General features: G+C 38.4%; 1 protein-coding gene across 23 annotated transcripts in view; it reads left to right on the top strand.

The window, feature by feature from the left end:
* The window catches only part of Cep170 (centrosomal protein 170), a 102,888-nt gene extending 87,696 nt beyond the window's left edge, over positions 1–15,192 (top strand). For all 23 annotated transcript variants that reach the window (XM_042258669.2, XM_076548280.1, XM_042258666.2 and 20 more), the window contains 5 exons: positions 412–582; positions 3,156–3,244; positions 9,611–9,704; positions 10,337–10,388; positions 12,650–15,192. In XM_042258669.2, the coding sequence (XP_042114603.1) occupies positions 412–582; positions 3,156–3,244; positions 9,611–9,704; positions 10,337–10,388; positions 12,650–12,939 (696 nt within the window). In that variant the 3' untranslated portion in view covers positions 12,940–15,192. The remainder of the gene's footprint in view (positions 1–411; positions 583–3,155; positions 3,245–9,610; positions 9,705–10,336; positions 10,389–12,649) is intronic.
* Positions 15,193–19,630: the final 4,438 nt, after the last annotated feature.

Raw genomic sequence — 19,630 nt, 5'->3', positions numbered from 1 at the left:
GGAGGAATAAAGGATAAAACAAGATAGAAAACTAAAAGAAAAAGAAACATTGTTTTATACTGGTAAGGCAATGTGAGTAAAGTGAACTCATTGTCCACCTACATGGCTCAGAGTCTATTCTCTTTAGCATCTGTTTTTCCTTTGAAGAACATCTTAATCATCAGAGTTGAATTTAGCATAATTAAATATTTTTTCGATTCTGAAAATCAAATCAGTATACATGAACATCTACTTTATGGAAGAAGCCTGTTTGGCGTGCTTATTTTAAAAGTAATTGGTTCTTTGAAGATACCATGCTTCTGTTACTACTTGAAAATGAAATAACTTCTTTCTAATATAAAAAGTATAATGCCAGTATCTCTACACTTGCTGCCATTCTGTTCTCATAAGGGTTTGCTTTTGTCCTACTAGTTGGTTGACCGTGTTTTTGATGAAAGCCTCAACTTCCGAAAGATACCTCCAATTGTTCCTTCTAAAACACCAGAAGGAAATAATGGTCGATCTGGTGATTCAAGACCTCAGCCAGCAGAGCCTCCTGATCACTTAACAATTACAAGACGGAGAACCTGGAGTAGGGATGAAGTAAGCAAACTGCAGACTTTTAACATATGGTGAAGAAGCATCCCTACTGTGCCATTAGGTCCCAGTTACTTTAGGGGTATCAAGTCAAGTTTGTAATACATTATTAAAGAGAAAGAGTTATCCAAGCTAAACTAATAATGTATACAAGAGTCAATATTAATTCTAACTTAACCTAAAAGCTACTATTTATAAAAACTTTTAAATCTTTTTTAAAAATTAATATGGAACTAGAAAGATGGCTCAGCAGTTAAGAGCTCTTACTGCTATTGTACAGGACCCAGACTTGGTGCCTAGCGCTCACATAGTGGCTCATAACCATGTCCAGTTGCAGAGACTCTGACTCCTGATCTCATTGGGCACCATGCATGCATGTGGTGTACATACGTAAAGGCAGACAAAAGAACACTCATACACATAAAAATAAACCTGTTGTTGTTAATGAATATGCTAGCAGGTGCAGTGGTATACACCTGTGTACAGTTCTTTGAATCACTTGAGCTCTGGAGTTGGAGAGCAGGCTCGGTAACATGGAAAGACCTGTCTCTAAGTGAATGCCAGTGAAAACCCAAAAAGAGAAAGGTTTATGCCAGTGGGAAAAATCGATGAAAGGGCTTAGGGAAAATCAGGAATATAGAGGGGGCTTTTACACACACGTGCGAGCACACACACACAAGTTATTTGAAATAGCACCATGCCATGCAAAGGGCTAATTGAGAACAGTGTATATATAGACGGTAGTAGTGAAGTCTATATTAGTAAGCCATTCACAAAAAGAAACTAATCACAGGTCTGTACTTTTGGATCCCTGGATTCAAGGACCTGAATATTAGTGTGTAGTAATGGTTGTGGTGCCAGGTGTGGTGGTACACACCTTTAATCCTAACACTTGGAATGCAGAGGCAGGCAGAATTCTGAATTCAATGCCAGTCTGGTCTACATAGTAAGTTTCAGGACAACCAGGGCTACACAGAAAACATGTTTCAAAAAAAACAACTGGGGGAAAAAGTGCTTTGTGTTTTATTTATTTGCTTATTTCTTTATTCATTTTATAGGTTCTTGAGACAGGGTCTCATGTAGCCCAGGCTGGCCTCAAGTGCCATGTAGCTATGGTTAGTCTTCAGCTACTGTCCTCCTGCCTCTACCTCACTGTCTTGTAGATGTACTCCACTATGGTCAGTACTCAGTGTTGTTAATAATACTGAACAGAATATTTACCAAATGAGAAAGCTACAGAGTTGCAATGCCAGTCCATGAGAGACTTACAACATAATTTTTCTGTTGTACACTGGTAGTGGATAATTTTATTTTTGGTATAAATAAAATGATCCATTCTCCTAATTTTACCCATATTCATTGTATATCCTCAGGTATGAGGTGACAGATTCCTCTAAATGTAGTAATATTTTGAGGGAGAAGTTTATATTTTCAGTGAAGTCATCTCAAGGTGATACCAGAAGTTGAATACATTGTAACACTGACCTATACTTTGTGGAGTAGAAATGAGAGAAACCTTTTATGTGTGGTGATCTTTCCATAGAATGCTGTACCCTTTCTTCTTAATATGTATTTTCCACTTTTGCTTCACCGATTCCTCAAGGCTCATAAATCCCATGATTCCTACTTCTCCTCTCCTTGTCTTCTTGTGGCTTTCTGTTTTTACTCACTCAGTCTTCTGTCCTCATTGAATCCAGACCTATGTCATTGTGAGCACTTCCTATTCCTGTCACACTCATTGAACTTCCTTCACAGTTCTTACAGTGCCTGCTTTCTCACACAATATTTAATAGCATCACCTGTGGTATATTGTTATACCACATTCTGTTGCTTTTTTAAAGCATTTTGCTGTTCAGAGTCATGGCTTATCCTTCTGGGTCCCTTTTAGAGAATCTGCATTTAGTTGTAACAGTGTAGGGCTATTTTGGAAACCACATCTAGAATCAAACTGAGTTCTCCTCCTCCCCTACACTAGCTCTGTCTTCTGTGATTTAGGCCTAACTCAGCCTGCCACCTGTCTGAAACACAGCCTTCATGCTCCTTGGCCTCATGCTGTCTGTGGCTGTCCTCTCTCTGCAGCAGAACTGAGTTGTCCCGAAGATCATGTGGCCCACAGAGCCTGAAATCGCTGTGCATTGGCAGAAGTGTGCTGACCCCTGGTTCTCAACTGTGGCAATACCAACCCCCATCATGAAAATTGACTGCTTTGAGTCAATTCTTTAAAATTTATCTCCTTCACTAGTCTTAAAGAATAAGTAAATAATATAGTACTTTACTTACATTTTCTGTTTCATGATAATGTGAACTATAAATATGAGAAGCAGGATCATGATAGTAAATAAAAAGGATAAAATGGGTTATTTTTGAAATGGGATGACCAAAATAATAGGGAACTTGGACAAGTTATTTAACAAAGAAACTCTTTGTTGATGTTTCTTCTATTTTCTCAACTTAATTACTGTTACATTGTTTATTTCTTTTAAATTAAAATTGGCATAGATAGCATTTGTATAGTGAATTTCAGCTAGTATCTTAAGTTATTCAGTACGTGTATATTAATATGCTTTTTTCTGTTGCAGGTCATGGGAGATAATCTGCTGCTGTCATCCGTCTTTCAGTTCTCTAGGAAGATAAGACAGTCTATTGATAAAACAGCTGGGAAAATTAGGTACTTGTGTTTCTCTAATCACTGCTTTATTTCCTGTTCCATTTTCTTCAACCCTGTTGCCACAGCTGTGAGGAGCTAGGGAAGTCGCTGATGGGGATTCTTACTGCTGTTATCGCCAGTTACTTTTGAGCTATAAGGAGTAGTCTTGGCTAAACAAATGTCCCTGGTCATGAACCCATTTGTAATTGAGAATTAACACTTTCAGTTATTAGTAACCAAAGCCATTTTCCTTCTTCACAAAATATTAGTAAATATTTTGAAGTTAACAGACTTTTGAGGTTTCTCTTACTCAGACTGGACTCCAGTATCTGCTGCAGTCTGAGCTCTTCAGACTCGGGAAATCTGTGGCGCAGCACCCTTATTGATTCAAATCTAAGTACACTAGTGATTCAGCTCTAGGTTCACATTCTTAATTAAAAAAAAAAGTGACTGAGACAACTAGTGGTGGTGCACACCTTTAACACCAGCACTCGGGAGACAAAGGCAGGTGGATCTCGGTGAGTTTGAGGCCAGCCTGGTCTACAGAAGGAATTCTAGGACAGCCTGGACAGAAAAACCTTGTCTCAAAAAAGAAAAAAAAAAAGTAAGTAGAGCTGGTGACAGAGCCCACAGCCTATGATGGTAGGGTGCTTACCTGCCATTTTTGAGGCTTTGGATTTGATCCCTAGCAGTGAACATAAGTGAGTAAACAAACAAATAAATATAGCAAAAAATGCTCCTTAAAAAAAATAATGCAGTGCTTAGTCTTATTGCAACTGGACGTGCCATGTTTTATTGATGCTCATGAGAGACCTGCCCTTTCCTGGATGGAGAAAGAAGAGGAGGGGTCTAGGGGAGTGGGAGCAGGGGAGCTATGGGGCGAGGCGCCACGGCCAGGATATAAAATAGATGAATAAAAAAATAAAACAAAAAAAGTGTAATCTGCACTGTCCATTTTCCTCTTTATTTTCAGTAGTTTTTGGTTTAAAAATACAAATATTTAAGATATATTTATTTTATACATAAAATAGCTATCCTGTGTATATGCATTTTCCCCTTTAAGTTCAGCTCTCAAGAGTCTCCTACAGATGGAATCATCATCACTTGCTCTTTGCAACTTGGGCTTTTTTTAACTTAATACTTTTAGTTTTTCAAAAGTATCAGCTAAACATATTGATAGATCCTTAGTATTGGATTGGAATATGAGGCAGAGTGCCTTCAGGAATTGAATGTTTGACTTTTCTTAATGAGTACCTGTAAACAGGTTTTTTTTAATTATTTAATGACTACCTTTATGTAATCTGCATTTTTTAAGAAAATTTTTCATTAATTCTCATACACACCTGAGAATAGAATTATTCTACAGAATAATAACCTCATATTCATTAACAAGTTATGGAGAACACAGATATCTTAGACTTCATCAGACAAAGGCACACAGGCCAGCTTGTCTACTTGAGTGTGTCAGCCTGGCTTAAGCTCGTTCTGCACACTCACAAGACTTGTCTTTGTTTCCTTTGCTTCATTTGAATATTAACTGTACTTTACTATTCACAATTTCTCTTCCCTCTAAAACTAAGTTGGTCCCCTTTTTGTTACTGAAATTACTAATTAGATAAAGGAAATGAAAATTACAAATCGTGCTAATTTCAGTGAATTAAATTGAAACTGAGTTGAATTTTAAAAGTTATAGTTCACTCTTGATTTTAGAGAAATTAATTGCATGCTACTTATAAAATACTGCATAAGTCTGATCTTACATATTAATCTATTTTATTTTATTCATACTTGAAAATGATGAAATTAGCATTCTGAAACTGTCTTATATGAGGTTTATTTTCCCTATGATCATATCAGACCCAAGTTTGTTGATCTCATTTTCTTTCACAAGCAAGAGCTCTCCTTACAAGTCATCCCACCCACATCTGATACCCTCGAGTCAATTTGTGCCCATAGACAGGTGTACCCTGTGGTAGAGCCCATTTAAAATTAGTAGGAAAAAGTAAGCCTAACGAATTAGTTATTACACATAAATTAACAAATCTCTAGGCCTTGGTTTAACAAATCACAAGCCTTGCTAATGAATCACCAGAGAAGTCATGCCTCAAGCGTGAATCCAATATTTGGTTTAATTGATGATGATAAAATTGCTGCTGTGGTGGTTTTAATTCCACTAAAATTGTACTCTAAAATTGAACATGGAGGTATTAACCAAAAGACTATCTAAATGAAATAAATGTTGACTATGACAGTCTTACATAGGAATTGAAAAGGGATGTGCAAGGCCCTGGGTTTGATTGCCAGATTATCACCAAGGGGTGGTGTAGATGTAACCAACCGTCTTATTAAATAAGAAATACAGAACCAATGCAAAGAAGAAAGCCAAGAGATCAGAGCCAAGAGCTATACCCTGCAGCCAGCCTCTTCAGCAAAGAGACCTCTCCGAAAGAGACCTACTTCCTGTGTGTTTGTCTTTATATAGTCTTTCTGTTCTGCCTTCTCATTGGTTGTAAACCCAAACACATGACTGCTTCGTCACTGCCTGTATGTACAGCCCTTCAGGTCTTCTATGGTATTGAGATTAAAGGCGTGTGTCTCCAATGCTGGCTGTATCCTTGACCACACAGAGATCTACCTAGCTCTTCTACCAAGTGCTGGGATTAAAGGCGTGCGCCACGAATGCCCAGCTCTGCTATGGCTTGCTATTAGCTCTGACCCCCAAGCAACTGTATTTATTAACATACAAATAAAATCACATTTCAGTACAAATAAAATATCACCATAGGTGGAGTGCTATTAAAGTCTCCAAATATATTCATTGATTGATTTGTGGCTGTATGTTATTTCCAGCATTCTTTTTGACTCCTTCACAATTAAGTACAGAAGGCAGATATGGGCTGGGCAGTGGTAGCACCCGCCTTTAATCCCAGCACTCGGGAGGCAGAGCCAGGTGGATCTCTGTGAGTTCGAGGCCAGCCTGGTCTACAGAGTGAGTTCCAGGACAGGCTCCAAAGCTACACAGAAAAACCCTGTCTTGAAAAACCAAAAATAAATAAATAAGATCCTGAATTAACATTTAAAAAAAAAGAAGGGAGATATGAAAATGTAAGATTATAGTTCTGAGTGACAGTGTATTGGGAAGGAAATACAGGATAAGATCGTATGAAAACCCATACCAAAGGCCTTTGGGGAAATTCATAGAAGAGGAGTGAATTGAAGTGAGACAAGGAAGGGCAAGGGGCATGGTGGCAGCCGATGCTGTATAAAGGCAAGCAAGGGTCAGCTTGAGCAGAGTTGATTACTGTTTATACTGCACCCTAAAATGTCATGAGATGGTAATAAATGAGTGCTCTCTCTATACACTGTTGTCTATGAAAATGTCACACGAGTCACATTGTATGGTCATATGTGACTTGCTGATGGGAAGGCTTGAATATATCATACAATTTTATCCCTACCTTACTGAATTAAAAATCCCCTCCCCTAATAGCTAGATCCTTATCCAGGGAGTCACTCATAGAACATAGTATCCTAGACTGCCTGCCTTGTGCCTTGCATCTAGCATCTGGCCCTGTCTGCACTGAACTCATTCCCAGACTCCCTCACAGGAAAATACTGTGGATTTCACATTTAATTAAGTGAGTCCGGGTACTACATAGTTTAATTAAGTTAATTAATTTTACTAATTTTGAAATTTGATGGTTGGGGAAAACTTTAAAGATCTCTATAAATGACTTAGTGACATAAATAGCAAATGTTACATGTGTTTAAATTGCCTTCCATGTGAGCTTTGAGGTTTTGGTATGTGTAAAGCTTATGGCAGACTTTATAAAATATAATAATGATGATAAAATGTCTTGATTATTTTTATGAAATTTATCGCTGAATGCCAAGCTTGAGGCACAGATACGATGGATCAGTGTATAGGATCATATATGATGGATTTATGTCTAGTTAAGAGTAAAAGGAAATGGAAGATTATAGCCGAATTTTTCTTTGTGCTGCCAGCTCACAAGAATCAACACAGAGACTTAGTATTAATTATGAAAACACAGTCTTAGCTTAGGCTTGTTTCTAACTAGTTCTTATAACTTAAATTAACCCATACTTTTTAATCTACATTCTTCTATGTGGCTCAGTTACCTTTACACTGCCCATCCTGCTTCCTCTGCATCTGGTTGGTGACTTCGCCTTTATTCTTCCCAGAGTTCTCTCTGTGCCTGGAAGTCCTGCTATTGACTACTCAGCTTTTTATTACACCAATCACAGCAGCACATCTTCATACAGTGTACAAATATTCTACAACAGAAGGTTTACTTTCACCTCAGCTATTTGGAAGGGGAGGTGGGGGGAAAGTTTTAAAAAGTGTGTGATTTCTGATAACCAAATCTAAAGGATACAGATTGGCCTTCTGCATGCGAATTGCCATGGTGGTTTGGGGAATGACCACAGCTTAGAAACAAACTCAGATGCCAGTGAAAATCTAAGTGTGTGCATACTTAAGTTGACTATTCCTGCGTCCAGCATTTTTGCCACTTTCCAGCCCCATGACAATTGGCCCTCAGGTGGTAAACTGCTGTTTACATCCCAGACTGCTTGTATTAAGGACTTAGACATTTTTCTCCCAATGCCAACAACTTCATTGGAAAGAATTTTTAGTTTGCTAATTTTAAATGAAATAAGCTTTGAAATTTACTGTTTTCTTGGTGGAGCTTAGCCCAGCTACTCTTTTGAATGTAATTATAATGTGATGACCATTGTTCAACAACCATTTTAAGTAAAAAAGTTTTGACCAGTATAGCATTGTCTAAAATAACATACTGATGTGATTTTCTGCTTCCTTGGCATCCACATAAGTGATTAGAGTTAATTTCCTAAAGCCAGAGTGTGATAGGTTTGACATCTTACTTTTAAAAATAAGCTTATTCTTCTAATAGGACATTGTTTTCAGTGAATTAGGAGCCTTGAGTAACTGTCCTATGTTCTTTTCACCAACAAGGAAATTTTTAGGAGTTCTAGAAGCCATGTGTGTTATACTCATTCATTATCTTCTGGAAAAATTCACTGACTTTTTAGCACCTCAGTATCTCTAAACACATACTTCTTTGATTGTACAGGACCATTGTAGTTTTCACTTTGCCTATAGAGTCCTTGTTATTTTCTTACTTTCCATAAGCCTTGTTGCTAAAAAGACCTTTTAAAAAGGCACAATACATTTCTTAGTCCTTGATATCATAGTCATTAGATGAAGCTCTTAGGTGCCTGGCATTAAGATTCAGTCTTTTCAATTTGGAAAATTTCAGAGCTCAGAAGAATTTTATTCTGCAGGCTTTTCACCTTTCTTAACCTGGTTATGAAAAATTACAGATGTTCACAACTTGATTTTGATTGTGTGCTTTTAAATAACATTTGAGGAAATACCATTAAGACTGTTAATGTGAGGGCTGGAGAGGTGACTCAGAGGTTGAGAGCACTGACTGCTCTTCCAGAAGTTCTGAGTTCAATTGCTAGCAACCACATGGTGGCTCACAACCATCTGAAATGAGATCTGATGCCCTCTTCTGGCATGCAGGCAGAACCATTGTATACATAGTAAATAAATAAATCTTTAAAAATTAAAAAAAAAAAAGACTGTTAATGTACAGGATTTAGTTAAAGTAGATTTCCAGACTAGATTTATTGGAGAACTTAAATAGAAAGGTGCTTAAATCTTTCTCAAACTTCTGACTTGTGTCTCAGAGATTTTAATGTATTGGAGAGAGAATTCTGCATTTGGTTGACAAAAAGTTGTAAGACTAAGAAATTTGAGTTTAGTTTCTCATATAGAACAGTTATCAGTTCTTTTTGTTAGAAATATATAAAATTTACACTGTTTTAACTCCTAAGTTATGTACATTAAAATGAATTAAGAATTTGAATAGTAGTATAGTAAGTAGTCCAATTTTCCATCTTTAAGGTAATGTTCAGAATTTGATCCATCAACAAGGTTGATGGTTCCTGTGTAAAGAAGTTTTAACCAACAGTTACATACCTAATAAGCATATTTTATTAATTTTGCTTTACTTATACTTTACATTTGTACCACAATAAAGTTAAGCTTTCTTAAGCAGTGGGTATATCATTAGTTACAAATAATAACAACACTTCTATTCAGTTTTCAGCTAAAAATAAGATGAATATTAAAGAGTTTTGGGCATTTATTAGTACCCAGTTAGTTATGTTTTTAATAGGTTTTCACATGCATGAATTGATAGTATTAACTAATTATTAATTCTGAGTTCATTCAATAATTGTTTTATTTTTCTTTATGTAGTTTTGAAATATCTTGATTTTGATATTATCATCAAAACCCTGAAAGGTTAAAATGCTTGTGTTTTTGATCTGTAGAATATTATTTAAAGACAAGGATCGGAATTGGGATGACATAGAGAGCAAGTTAAGAGCTGAAAGTGAAGTTCCTATTGTGAAGACCTCAAGTATGGTATGGTGGTTTTTCAAAAGTAAACATTTCAGTGGCATGGCTTCATTTGCAGGGAAAGAAATAGTTTTGAATATTTGTTAGTTTACATTCTAAAAGACTGTATGAATGAATAGACTCAGTACATTTCAAACAGTGCTGTTTAAAATATCAGTTGTTTCAAGGTTGCAGAGAATACTAAGGAGGGTCTTCTGTGTTTCTCACTGTGATTCATCTTGTTCACATGAGTATTATACATTATAAAGAAGTAGCTTTGAATTTAGAACTTAAATTTTAAGTTGACATATTTGTCTTTTAAAAAGCATGGATTTATCATATTATTCTCCTATGTTGATGTTTCACTTTATATATTTTTCCAAAGAAAACTCATAGGCACATTGTTAAAATGTTGCAAAATTGATTGAAACGGATGTTTGAAAACCTTCCTTTCTATAGTAGTAGATTGCCTTGAACTTCTATTAGTATTATTGAAAAAAAATTACTCCATTTCATTATTAAAAATTCTAATTGGGATCTTGTTCGCTGGGTGTCCTTTGATATAGCTACTAATGCAGTACTATAGAGATGATGAGATGCATTGCTTGTAATCTGAGAGTGTTTTAGTAAGCTAATTTGGAGTATTGCTTTCCCTGCAGGAGATTTCTTCTATTTTACAAGAGCTGAAAAGAGTTGAAAAACAGTTACAAGGTAAATTTACTACTAAATGAATTAATTATACTTCTGGATGTGGTAGTGTAGGGTGTTCTAATGGATGTCTATAATCCCAGCATTCAGGAGGCAGAGGCAGGAGGATTGAGTTTGAAACCAGCTCAGTGTATTCTATTTCTGAAAATGTATTTCTTAATATATTCTTAATTATTGAGACAGTATTTGACTAAGTGTACCAACCAGTACATATAAAAGTATAGAGCTAAATATATCCAAATTATTCATAAAAGGGGAGTTTTACAACTCTATATAAAGGATCTGAAGGCCTTTAGAACTAAGTTTCTGTCTATCTGAGGAGAAAAATAAGGAAACACACATACTTTCTGATGGTAACTTTCTCTTTTACTTCATCTTAAATAATCCCCCCTGAGAATCTGTCTCCACACTGCTACAGTTTTTACATACAGCTATATATCTCTCTCTACATACATACATCTTTTTCTTACATGGCCACACATTTCTGTACACAGTTACATCTATTTTCACACAGCTACACATCTTTCTTTTACATACATTTCTGTTCTACATCTCTTTTCTATACAGCTTCATCTTCCTTGTCTCCAAATCGCCGTAGCCACAAATCTCCACACGGCCACAGCTATACATCTCATTTACATAGCGCTCTCACCGTACAGCACTTTACACAGTTCTTCACATCCTCTCACACAGCTTTTTATATAGTTCCTTTCCATAGCTCCTCTACATAGCAGCAGGTCTTTCACATAGCTCGTTCTCTGTCTCTCTGTCTCTCTCTCTCACACCACACACAAACACACACACACACTTCTTCATTCACTGACTCTCTCACACTTCTCTCATGCTTTTTCTTCATCTCTCACATTTCTCTCTCTGCCCATTCAACTACATCCTTCACTCAGTTCTCTCTCCTCTCTCTCCTCTCTCCCCCCTCTCCCCCCCCCCCCCCCCCCCGGCTTTTACATAGCTTTACACAGCCCCTCTCTCTAGCAGCAGCTCCTCTCACAGCCAAACTGGACAATTATGTGTTACATTTTCAGGGCCTGACCCATTCTCTTAGCACAAGGTAAGTCACATAGTTTCTCTTAGGTTGGGGATGTCACATTGATTGGCCGGTGAGTAATGCTTAGCCATGCACGTAGCTTTAAGTTGGTGAGGGTTCTCAGACAGAAAGTAAACAGTTGGCTGAACCTTAAGCCTGTAACTTAAACTGAGGCTGGGACTACCTGCAAAAAGCCAATTACTGTAGAGGGTTATATCTACCAAAGTTGCCTCACGTCTGACCTTGATTCAGCAACAAACAACACCTAGGAATTCACCCTTGGGTATTCATCTCCAGGGGCAATCAGTTTGCTTTGAATATGTTCTGAAGTCTAAAATTAGCTGTCTTTGTGACTGAAAATATCATTACTTTCCTGTATGAGTTATGAAAAATATTCTAATATTATTAGAATTATACAGGTTAAGCAGAAATCATCTTCTGGACCATCCCCAGCAGTGTGTGTGCCCAAAGATGGAATATTTTTAGGATACAAACACACAAGCAGTGGGGAAAATACTCATAGCTGTTATTAGGGAAGAAATGAAATGGCACGTGAGAAAAATTACAGACAGAACCACCAGTCATTTACAGTCAGTGATTCCATGGCTTTGCCAGGTGGGGTCCCCCCCCCATCAGGTGGGTTTGGTGGGTTGACCTGGTCAGTACCAGTTGTCACCTGTTGTGTACTCCCACAGCCTCCCGCACATATGGATAGCTCCCAATATAAAAACTAAAATATTAAAAAATTAGGTTTTTAAAAAATCTTTGTTTTGCTCTTGATGCAAATTGGTCTTAACTACTCTGTGTAGCTGGGGATGACCTAGAACTCTTGATCCTCCTCCCTTCCTCTGGTGCCCCCACACCTGGCATAATTATAGTGAGATCATGAACATATTTGACAAAATCTGTGTGTTAAAAATATAACCAGGATTTTCAGTGCTCTTCAATGAAGGTAAAAGGAAGTTTCTGAAAGCTCTTGGCTTTTACCCTTCAAAGCCCTACTCTGTTCAATCTCCTAAAGTGTCTATTGGAACCATAGGGGATGCTTAGGAAATGCATACAGGTCTGTGTAATCTACAAGGTAGATTAACCACAGAATTATTAAATCAGGTTAAGTACAATAGTAGAGGACTAGCTGAAGTCTGTCTTAATGATAGACAATGCTCATATGCACCTCTTACTGAAAATAGAATTACATCTTTTTATTTTTTATTTCCTTCAGTGATCAACGCCATGATTGACCCAGATGGAACCTTGGAGGCTCTTAACAACATGGGATTTCCCAATGCTATCCTGCCATCTCCACCCAAACAGAAGTCCAGTCCTGTTAATAACCACAGCAGCCCTGGTCAGACACCAGCACTTTGCCCCCCAGAAACCAGGGCTCTGCACCCTGCAGCAGCTGCAGCCTCAGCTGAGTTTGAGAATGCTGAAACTGAGGCTGATTTCAGTATCCATTTCAATAGGTTCAACCCTGATGGGGAAGAGGAAGATGTTACAGTACATGAGTGATGTTCCCTTGGTTGTTAGAGACATTGCCTCCCGGTGGAGTGACTAGGGGTATTGGAAGCAGCATGATGTTGACATACAAAACAAGAGAGCTTGGTCAGCAACAATCTTGTTATCTTTGTCTTCTTCATTTATTTATTTATTTTTACCTCTAATGGGTCATACCAGTCTTTTCAAACCACTCAGACAACCGCTTGAAGCACACTTAGCAAAAGGCAGCTTGTTCAGTTTTGCCTTCTGTGGTTTCATGATTTTCAAATTGAGTCATATCATTGCATCCTTTTACTTCATAGATCTTTGTGTTTGTTTGTTTGAAACTATGTTGTGACCTACAAACAAACTAAAATCTCCAACATTTCTGAGCCCCCGTGTCTCCTGTGCCAAGCTACTCCCTAAGATGAACTTCTCATGAGCTGTACAGATTGTTTAACCATTCAGTTTGCTTCTTAATAATAGGGTTTATATATTACTCACTGTCATTGGACACAGTGACACCGTGCTCTGTAGAGTAAAGCAGACCCTCCACAGCCGTCATCCTGTGTCCTAAGATTTTTTTCCAACATAGTGTGATTTATATAACTGTTGCTAAGTAACTTGTCTTGGGGTTTACGGAAATTAACTATTATGTTTGCACTAAGGGAATTACTGGGAGTGATAGATGGACATATCTATATATCATTAAGGACTGACTTGTCTTTCTGTACATAGGAAGTTGACAATACTGTATTTGTTTTAACCCCACAGTGTTTTTTTTTTTTTTTTTTTTGGATTTTCGAGACAGGGTTTCTCTGTGTAGCTTTGCGCCTGTCCTGGAGCTCACTTGGTAGCCCAGGCTGGCCTCGAACTCACAGAGATCCGCCTGGCTCTGCCTCCCGAGTGCTGGGATTAAAGGCATGCGCCACCACCGCCCGGCAACCCCACAGTGTTTTACTCCACTTTTCAAAACGATCATTTGGCACTTTTTTTCCTTCCTTCCCTCCCTCCCTCCCTACCTCCCTCCATCCATCCCTCCCTCCCTTCCTTCCTTTTTTGCTTCCTTCCTTTCTATTTTAAGGAAATAAGATTTTTGTCTCTCCTTCTAGATGAAATGACAACTAGAAAGGTTAAATTTGACAGATAGTTTAGGTGGAGTATATTTTTAAAATTAAGAACATGTATATTTATCCTGTGTTACCAAGTTTTTATGTGGCAGTTGGGGAGGGAGATCCCTCTGAAATGATCATGAGGTTAATTTTTCTTCATTAGGAGATGTGGAGAACCAGTAATTGTGAGAGTAGTTGATAGATTCGCTCCCAGTCCTTGAATTGCTTCTGTGTGTCCCTGTAGGTCCATAGTCACCCTGTGTCAGTCTCACACGTTTGTGAGGACCCGGCAAGACAGCAACGGCGACAGCAGCTTTGGCTAATAGCTACTGTAGAGAAAGCCTGTGGAAAAATACCTTCTTTGTTTTTGTTACTGTTTTGTTTTCTTTCCAGGAAGCTCACATTTCAATAAGTTTTTAAATAAAGGAATTATTTTTGTGTTTCCAGAACACTATAATTTGGGTGAATCTTAATTCTTTTATTAATAGGCCTGGGTTTGCTTCAATGGCCCCATCAGTCTATAAAGAATAAACTGCAACTTTTATGATACGGTCTTTGATATATTAGCAATAACCTGTGCTACATTTGTTTTATGGGATGGTTAACTGTATACTTCAAGATTTTTTGGGATCTAAGTAATCCTGTGCTTTTGGATCAGTTAATAAAAATGCAAAATCTTTTTGTAAAGATGTAAAAGCAAAAGTCTGCTGTATAATGGATCTTGTATTTTTTCTTTAAATTAAAAAAAAAGAAAAGGAACTGTTTTCCTTGTAAAGCTAAATTCACAATTCTCATGAAGTAAGGCTTCAAAGGGGTTTCAAAGACTGTAAGGGGAGTGAGATGCTTTGAAGAAACAAAACATAGAAACAGGGTCAGTCCATTTAAAGAAAAAGTTATGCAAAATAATCACCATTGTTCCCTCCTTTAGTTAATGTCTGGTACTGAGTCTGTCCACATGGAAGTACATGATAAGGAGTCTAAGGAAGTATTAAAATATATACTTACATTATTGTTTGTTTACACAGTTTTGTTCACTTATAAACATTTGGCCTTTTACTATGTTATTTTTATTTTGTATGAATACATTCTCCTTATTTATTTTTGTTACATTTATTACGTTATTTTGTTATGCATTTACAACTCCATTTTTAAATAAAGTGTTTCTGGAACTTTACATGGTGACTATAGATTTCATATCTTCTGCCATCTGATAGATCTACATTTATCAGTTTACCAAACAACTGTTTACAGAGCATTTTCTAGTGCTCTAGCAGAAGAGCTTTCCAGTGTTAATGAATACATGATCATCCAAAGAAAACCTTCTTAGAGAATTGCAATAAATGTAATACAGTAGCTCAATACTTCAGTGTGACGCACACCTATGTGTCATTTGCAGTCAGCCTTGGATCATCCGAAAGCTTTGTGACAGTAGTGTATTGGGGAAACAAAGGAAAAGTGAGGACTATCAATTTAGACCTTTTTCTTCATTCTCAGTAGAGTCTTGAATGCCACCCTGTTACTAATCAACATCACAGATTTCCCAGCTTGACTTTCCATATTCTAACCCTGTTCACATTTCTGTGTATCCAATATAATTTCCACCAGCTCTTACAGGACTCTGGACCATCCTGGGCATTTCATCCCTCTGTCTGCTTGTTCTTTCTTCCCTTCGCTGCTCACCCACAGCCCTCCCATCCTCAGTTTCCACCTACATCTTCATAAAGTTTCCCTCTGATACCAAAGCAAGGTGTTTTGCATACTTTCATTTTCCCTCCCCATAAGACACATGCATATGTACTTCTCTGTAAGTCTCTCAAATTGTCTCCTGGGTAGAACTTTGTGGCCTTGGACTTGCTTTTCCTGGGTAGACACATCCTTTCCAGCTTCTGTACCATTTAGCTTCCTTCACGTCCTTGGACTTGTTTTCTATGTCTCTGGCAAGAATAACTCTTGGAGAATTTTGGATTTAATATTTTGAGATCCAGGCATATTCCTGTGGATGTGGTCCTTCAATTCTGTTCTACAAAATGAGGGCATCATACTTACCCAAAGCTCTTGTAGCTCAAGGGGCTATGAAATATGCTCCTTCAAAAACACTGCAGGATTCCTATATAAACTCTTCTCATTGAATTCTCCTAGCCCATCAGGTTCAGTTTTGCTCAGACAGATCTGATCCCTTCTATAGTTACTGTCTTAACAGACTAAGTAGTATTCTCATCACTGAGGCTCCTGGCAGTGAACAGACACGGATTGTCCTCAATTCTACAGTGAGAGGGAGACACTCTAGAGTTAAGTGAGTAAGCAACATCAGGCGAAAAACATTTTTCTTCTAGTGCCATGAATTATTCACCGCTGTCCCTTGGCTGATCTTGAAAGGAGTACATACTGCTTTCTGTGTGCAGATTCCTTTGAGTTCACTTTTTTTCTGATCTGGTTGTAAGAACGTTCCATGTTCTGCCTTGCAGCCCTTCTCCTTTGCTTCCCTGTGTGCTCTTAATTCACCTGACACTCACTGTGCCCCACAGTCCAATTAGGAGGTCTTAAACGGGGTTGGAGAGGCTTCCCAGTTCACCTCTGAGGTGCTCTACTGTGCAGTTGAGCTGGACCTGTAGCTGCATGTAACTTGCAAATCCCCAAGAAACAATCCACAACCTGTCTAGATTTGAGGAACTTTTACGATATGTGATTATGGAAGTGTCCAGTACAACAGGAATCCAGCAGTAATATCTGTGGCCTGTGGCTCTGGATTCAAAGCTTTGTTTAAGCTCCCTGAGCTGACCTAAGTCAGTTCTCCCCACTTCCTTCCAAATGCAGTTTCCTCGATCATAAAGCCAGCCCCTTTCTGATCCCTGTATCTAGCCAACTGCAACACCTGGAGCCATTGCTTATTGGAATGTTTGCTCTTGTGCATACTGCAGTATACTGTAAACAGTTGGTCATTGACATCTTTTCCTTATTTTCACCACAGCTATTCAAGCTATTGCAAAGTCTGGTTTTTAACTGGATGAAATTCTTGTATTGAGGTATACAATATTAGATCTAGATAAAATTGGCAGACATTTGCTACATAGTTCAACTACTTCATATTTGAGGTAGTTGAGGTATAAATAAGAGTATGGGCCTTGTTGGACAGTGTACCAAGTATGTTAGCTGTATTATCTCAGTTCACACAACTCTAAATGGTTTATCTATCTTTTAGAGATCAAGGAACCACAATCTGAGAATAAGGAGCTTACTCAGTAGTCCAATTGGGATTCGAATCAAGATCTCCTTGACTTAAGTGTTCAGATTATTTATAGTCACCACCACTAGTTTTCAGCTTATAAACAGCTGGTAGAGCTTGGGCAAGCCGGTGACCCCTACCCACCCACCCTTATATCAGTGACTACAGCCCCAGAAAAGGTCATCAGATCCTACTGTGGAATAGCAGCAGGGAATCCTGCTATTATAATAAACTGGTGGAAGCAAGAACCATCTACAGAGCTGGATGTGAGTGCGTCAAGGAGAACCATGTCAGCAGAGGAACTGTCTCATTTTAAAGATGAAAACCCAGGGTTACAATAGAAAACTGGTGGCCCTGCATCCAGGCTGCCACCCAAAATGTGCTTCCAGCACTTTCCACACACATCTCTCTGAGTAAGGCAAATTAAAACAGAGGAACTGTGCCTTGGGGCTAGGTGAAAGGCAGCTGGAACTGCTGGCGGAGGAGGAGGAACAATGCCAGCGCGGAGTTGGCCACTTGCAGATACAATAGCATAGGGGTTCCAATGTCATGTTACAATATTTAGGGTAGTGGCGATGGATTTCTGTTGAAAGTTTTGAGACAAAATCCACCCATACACCTTTGTGGTATTTACTTTTCAGCTTTTATGCTCTACCCCCCAGAGCTCTCACTCTGCCTACTTCCTCCTTGATTTTCCAGTAAAGCCACCTTAGTAACCAAAGAAGTCTCATGACTGCCACTCCAGTTTCCCAGATTTTAGTCCAGCACAGGGTGGGTGGATGAACTGCCATATCTGCTTTCCATTGCCAGTTCATGATAGTATCCCCAGTCTCCAAAAGAAGAAAAGCACCAGTTGATGTTGAAATTTTAAATTACCCTATAAAACTTCATAATGTGTAACAGCAGTTTTGTTTTTAAGACAGGAAAATGGTAGCATGGTTTCAGAAAATGGTGTATAAATTTCTTTTAAAATTGTCCATCCTGCAATCCAGCCATTTACTTTCCAAGAGAAATGAAATCTTATGTCCATGAAAAAGTATACACAATGCCTTTGTATTTATACTAGCCAAAAACTTAGAAATGTAACCAATGTTCACCAACAAATAAGTAAGCAATTATACATGCGTAAAACGAAGTTCTGTTCAGCAATGGGAAGTAGCAAGCTAGGTACAGGCGTAAGTGGTAACATCAGTTTAAGAACACACAGAAAGAAGGTGTTGTGGCCGAATATATACATTAGGATTCAGTTCATATAATTCTAGGAAAGGCAAAGCCAGTAGCCACTAAGCCCAGATAGAAGATTGGAAGGATGGAAAAGAGGGAAGTGGCCGAAAAGGGTGAGTGAATAAGGAGGGTTAGCACATTGGATGAAATTCACCAGAATGTACATGTGAAAACATGCTTACCATGTAAATTACTCCTCAAAAAAAAAGATAATCAAAAGACATTAACGTTTCCTTTTACCTATGATGTATGTGATTCTTCAAAGTCCTGGGGATTGGGGGGGAAGATCTTCTCTTCTTGCTTCCCAGGCTGATTAGTAGCTGCTAACGAGTCTTTTAAATGGGAAGGAACCATTATCCTGTTCTCCAAGTCTGCTGTCTCCCACTCTAACCCTAATTTTCAGAGAAGTCAAATTTTCAAAAGGCATAAACCAAGCAATGGTCATTGCAAAAGTTCCGTGGAACTGAAGGCTTTGCCTTTGGCTCCTGCAGGTATAATAAAGTGTTCCAGTAATCTGTGCCTGGTCTTGCTTCTGTGGTCTGGATGGAGAGATGCCCAGTTTCCAGTGAGCTTCCTCCTGAAGCCCACCCACAAGCAGTGGGCACTCTGCTGGCTTATATCCCGGCAGATCTTCAAGTATTTAATCTTGAAAGATGCTTCTTCTCTTAAGAAGGTAGGGGTTCATAGTGTACCAGAGGAGGCAAATAAATTATTTCCAATATGATGTTTTTTAAAACAGCTTTGGTTCCTAATTGCTCTCCTCTCCCCTAGCACTAGGCTTAAAGACTGACCAAGTCACATGAAATAGATGTTTGTTGGATGAATAGATGAAAAAGGAGCAAGAACCTGGGAGCTGAGCCTTCTGCTAAGCCTATGCACTTCATCAGGGAGAGACCATAGGAAGCTCCATTGCTAGAGACTCTTGACCAAGCCACACAGTCTTCCCTTAAGTGTCAGCTCCCCAAAGAAGCACTAATTTCTCAGGAATTAAGTGGTCTGCTAGAATACTCTAATTTGAAGGAGAGGCTGTCATTCCCGAAGAATGCCAATGACAGCAGGCGAAAGAGCCAATAGATGGAAGAGCAGGGCCGGCAGATTCCTTGGGATGTAAACACTTGTGCTTTGGGGTGATGTTTATGATTGCTATAGTGTCAAAAAGCAAGAG

The sequence above is a fragment of the Peromyscus maniculatus genome, chromosome 11 (genome assembly GCF_049852395.1).
Source record: "Peromyscus maniculatus bairdii isolate BWxNUB_F1_BW_parent chromosome 11, HU_Pman_BW_mat_3.1, whole genome shotgun sequence".
Lineage (NCBI taxonomy): Eukaryota > Metazoa > Chordata > Mammalia > Rodentia > Cricetidae > Peromyscus > Peromyscus maniculatus.
Note: the sequence above shows the minus strand (reverse complement) of the source record. Positions and strands in the feature narration are given on the sequence as shown.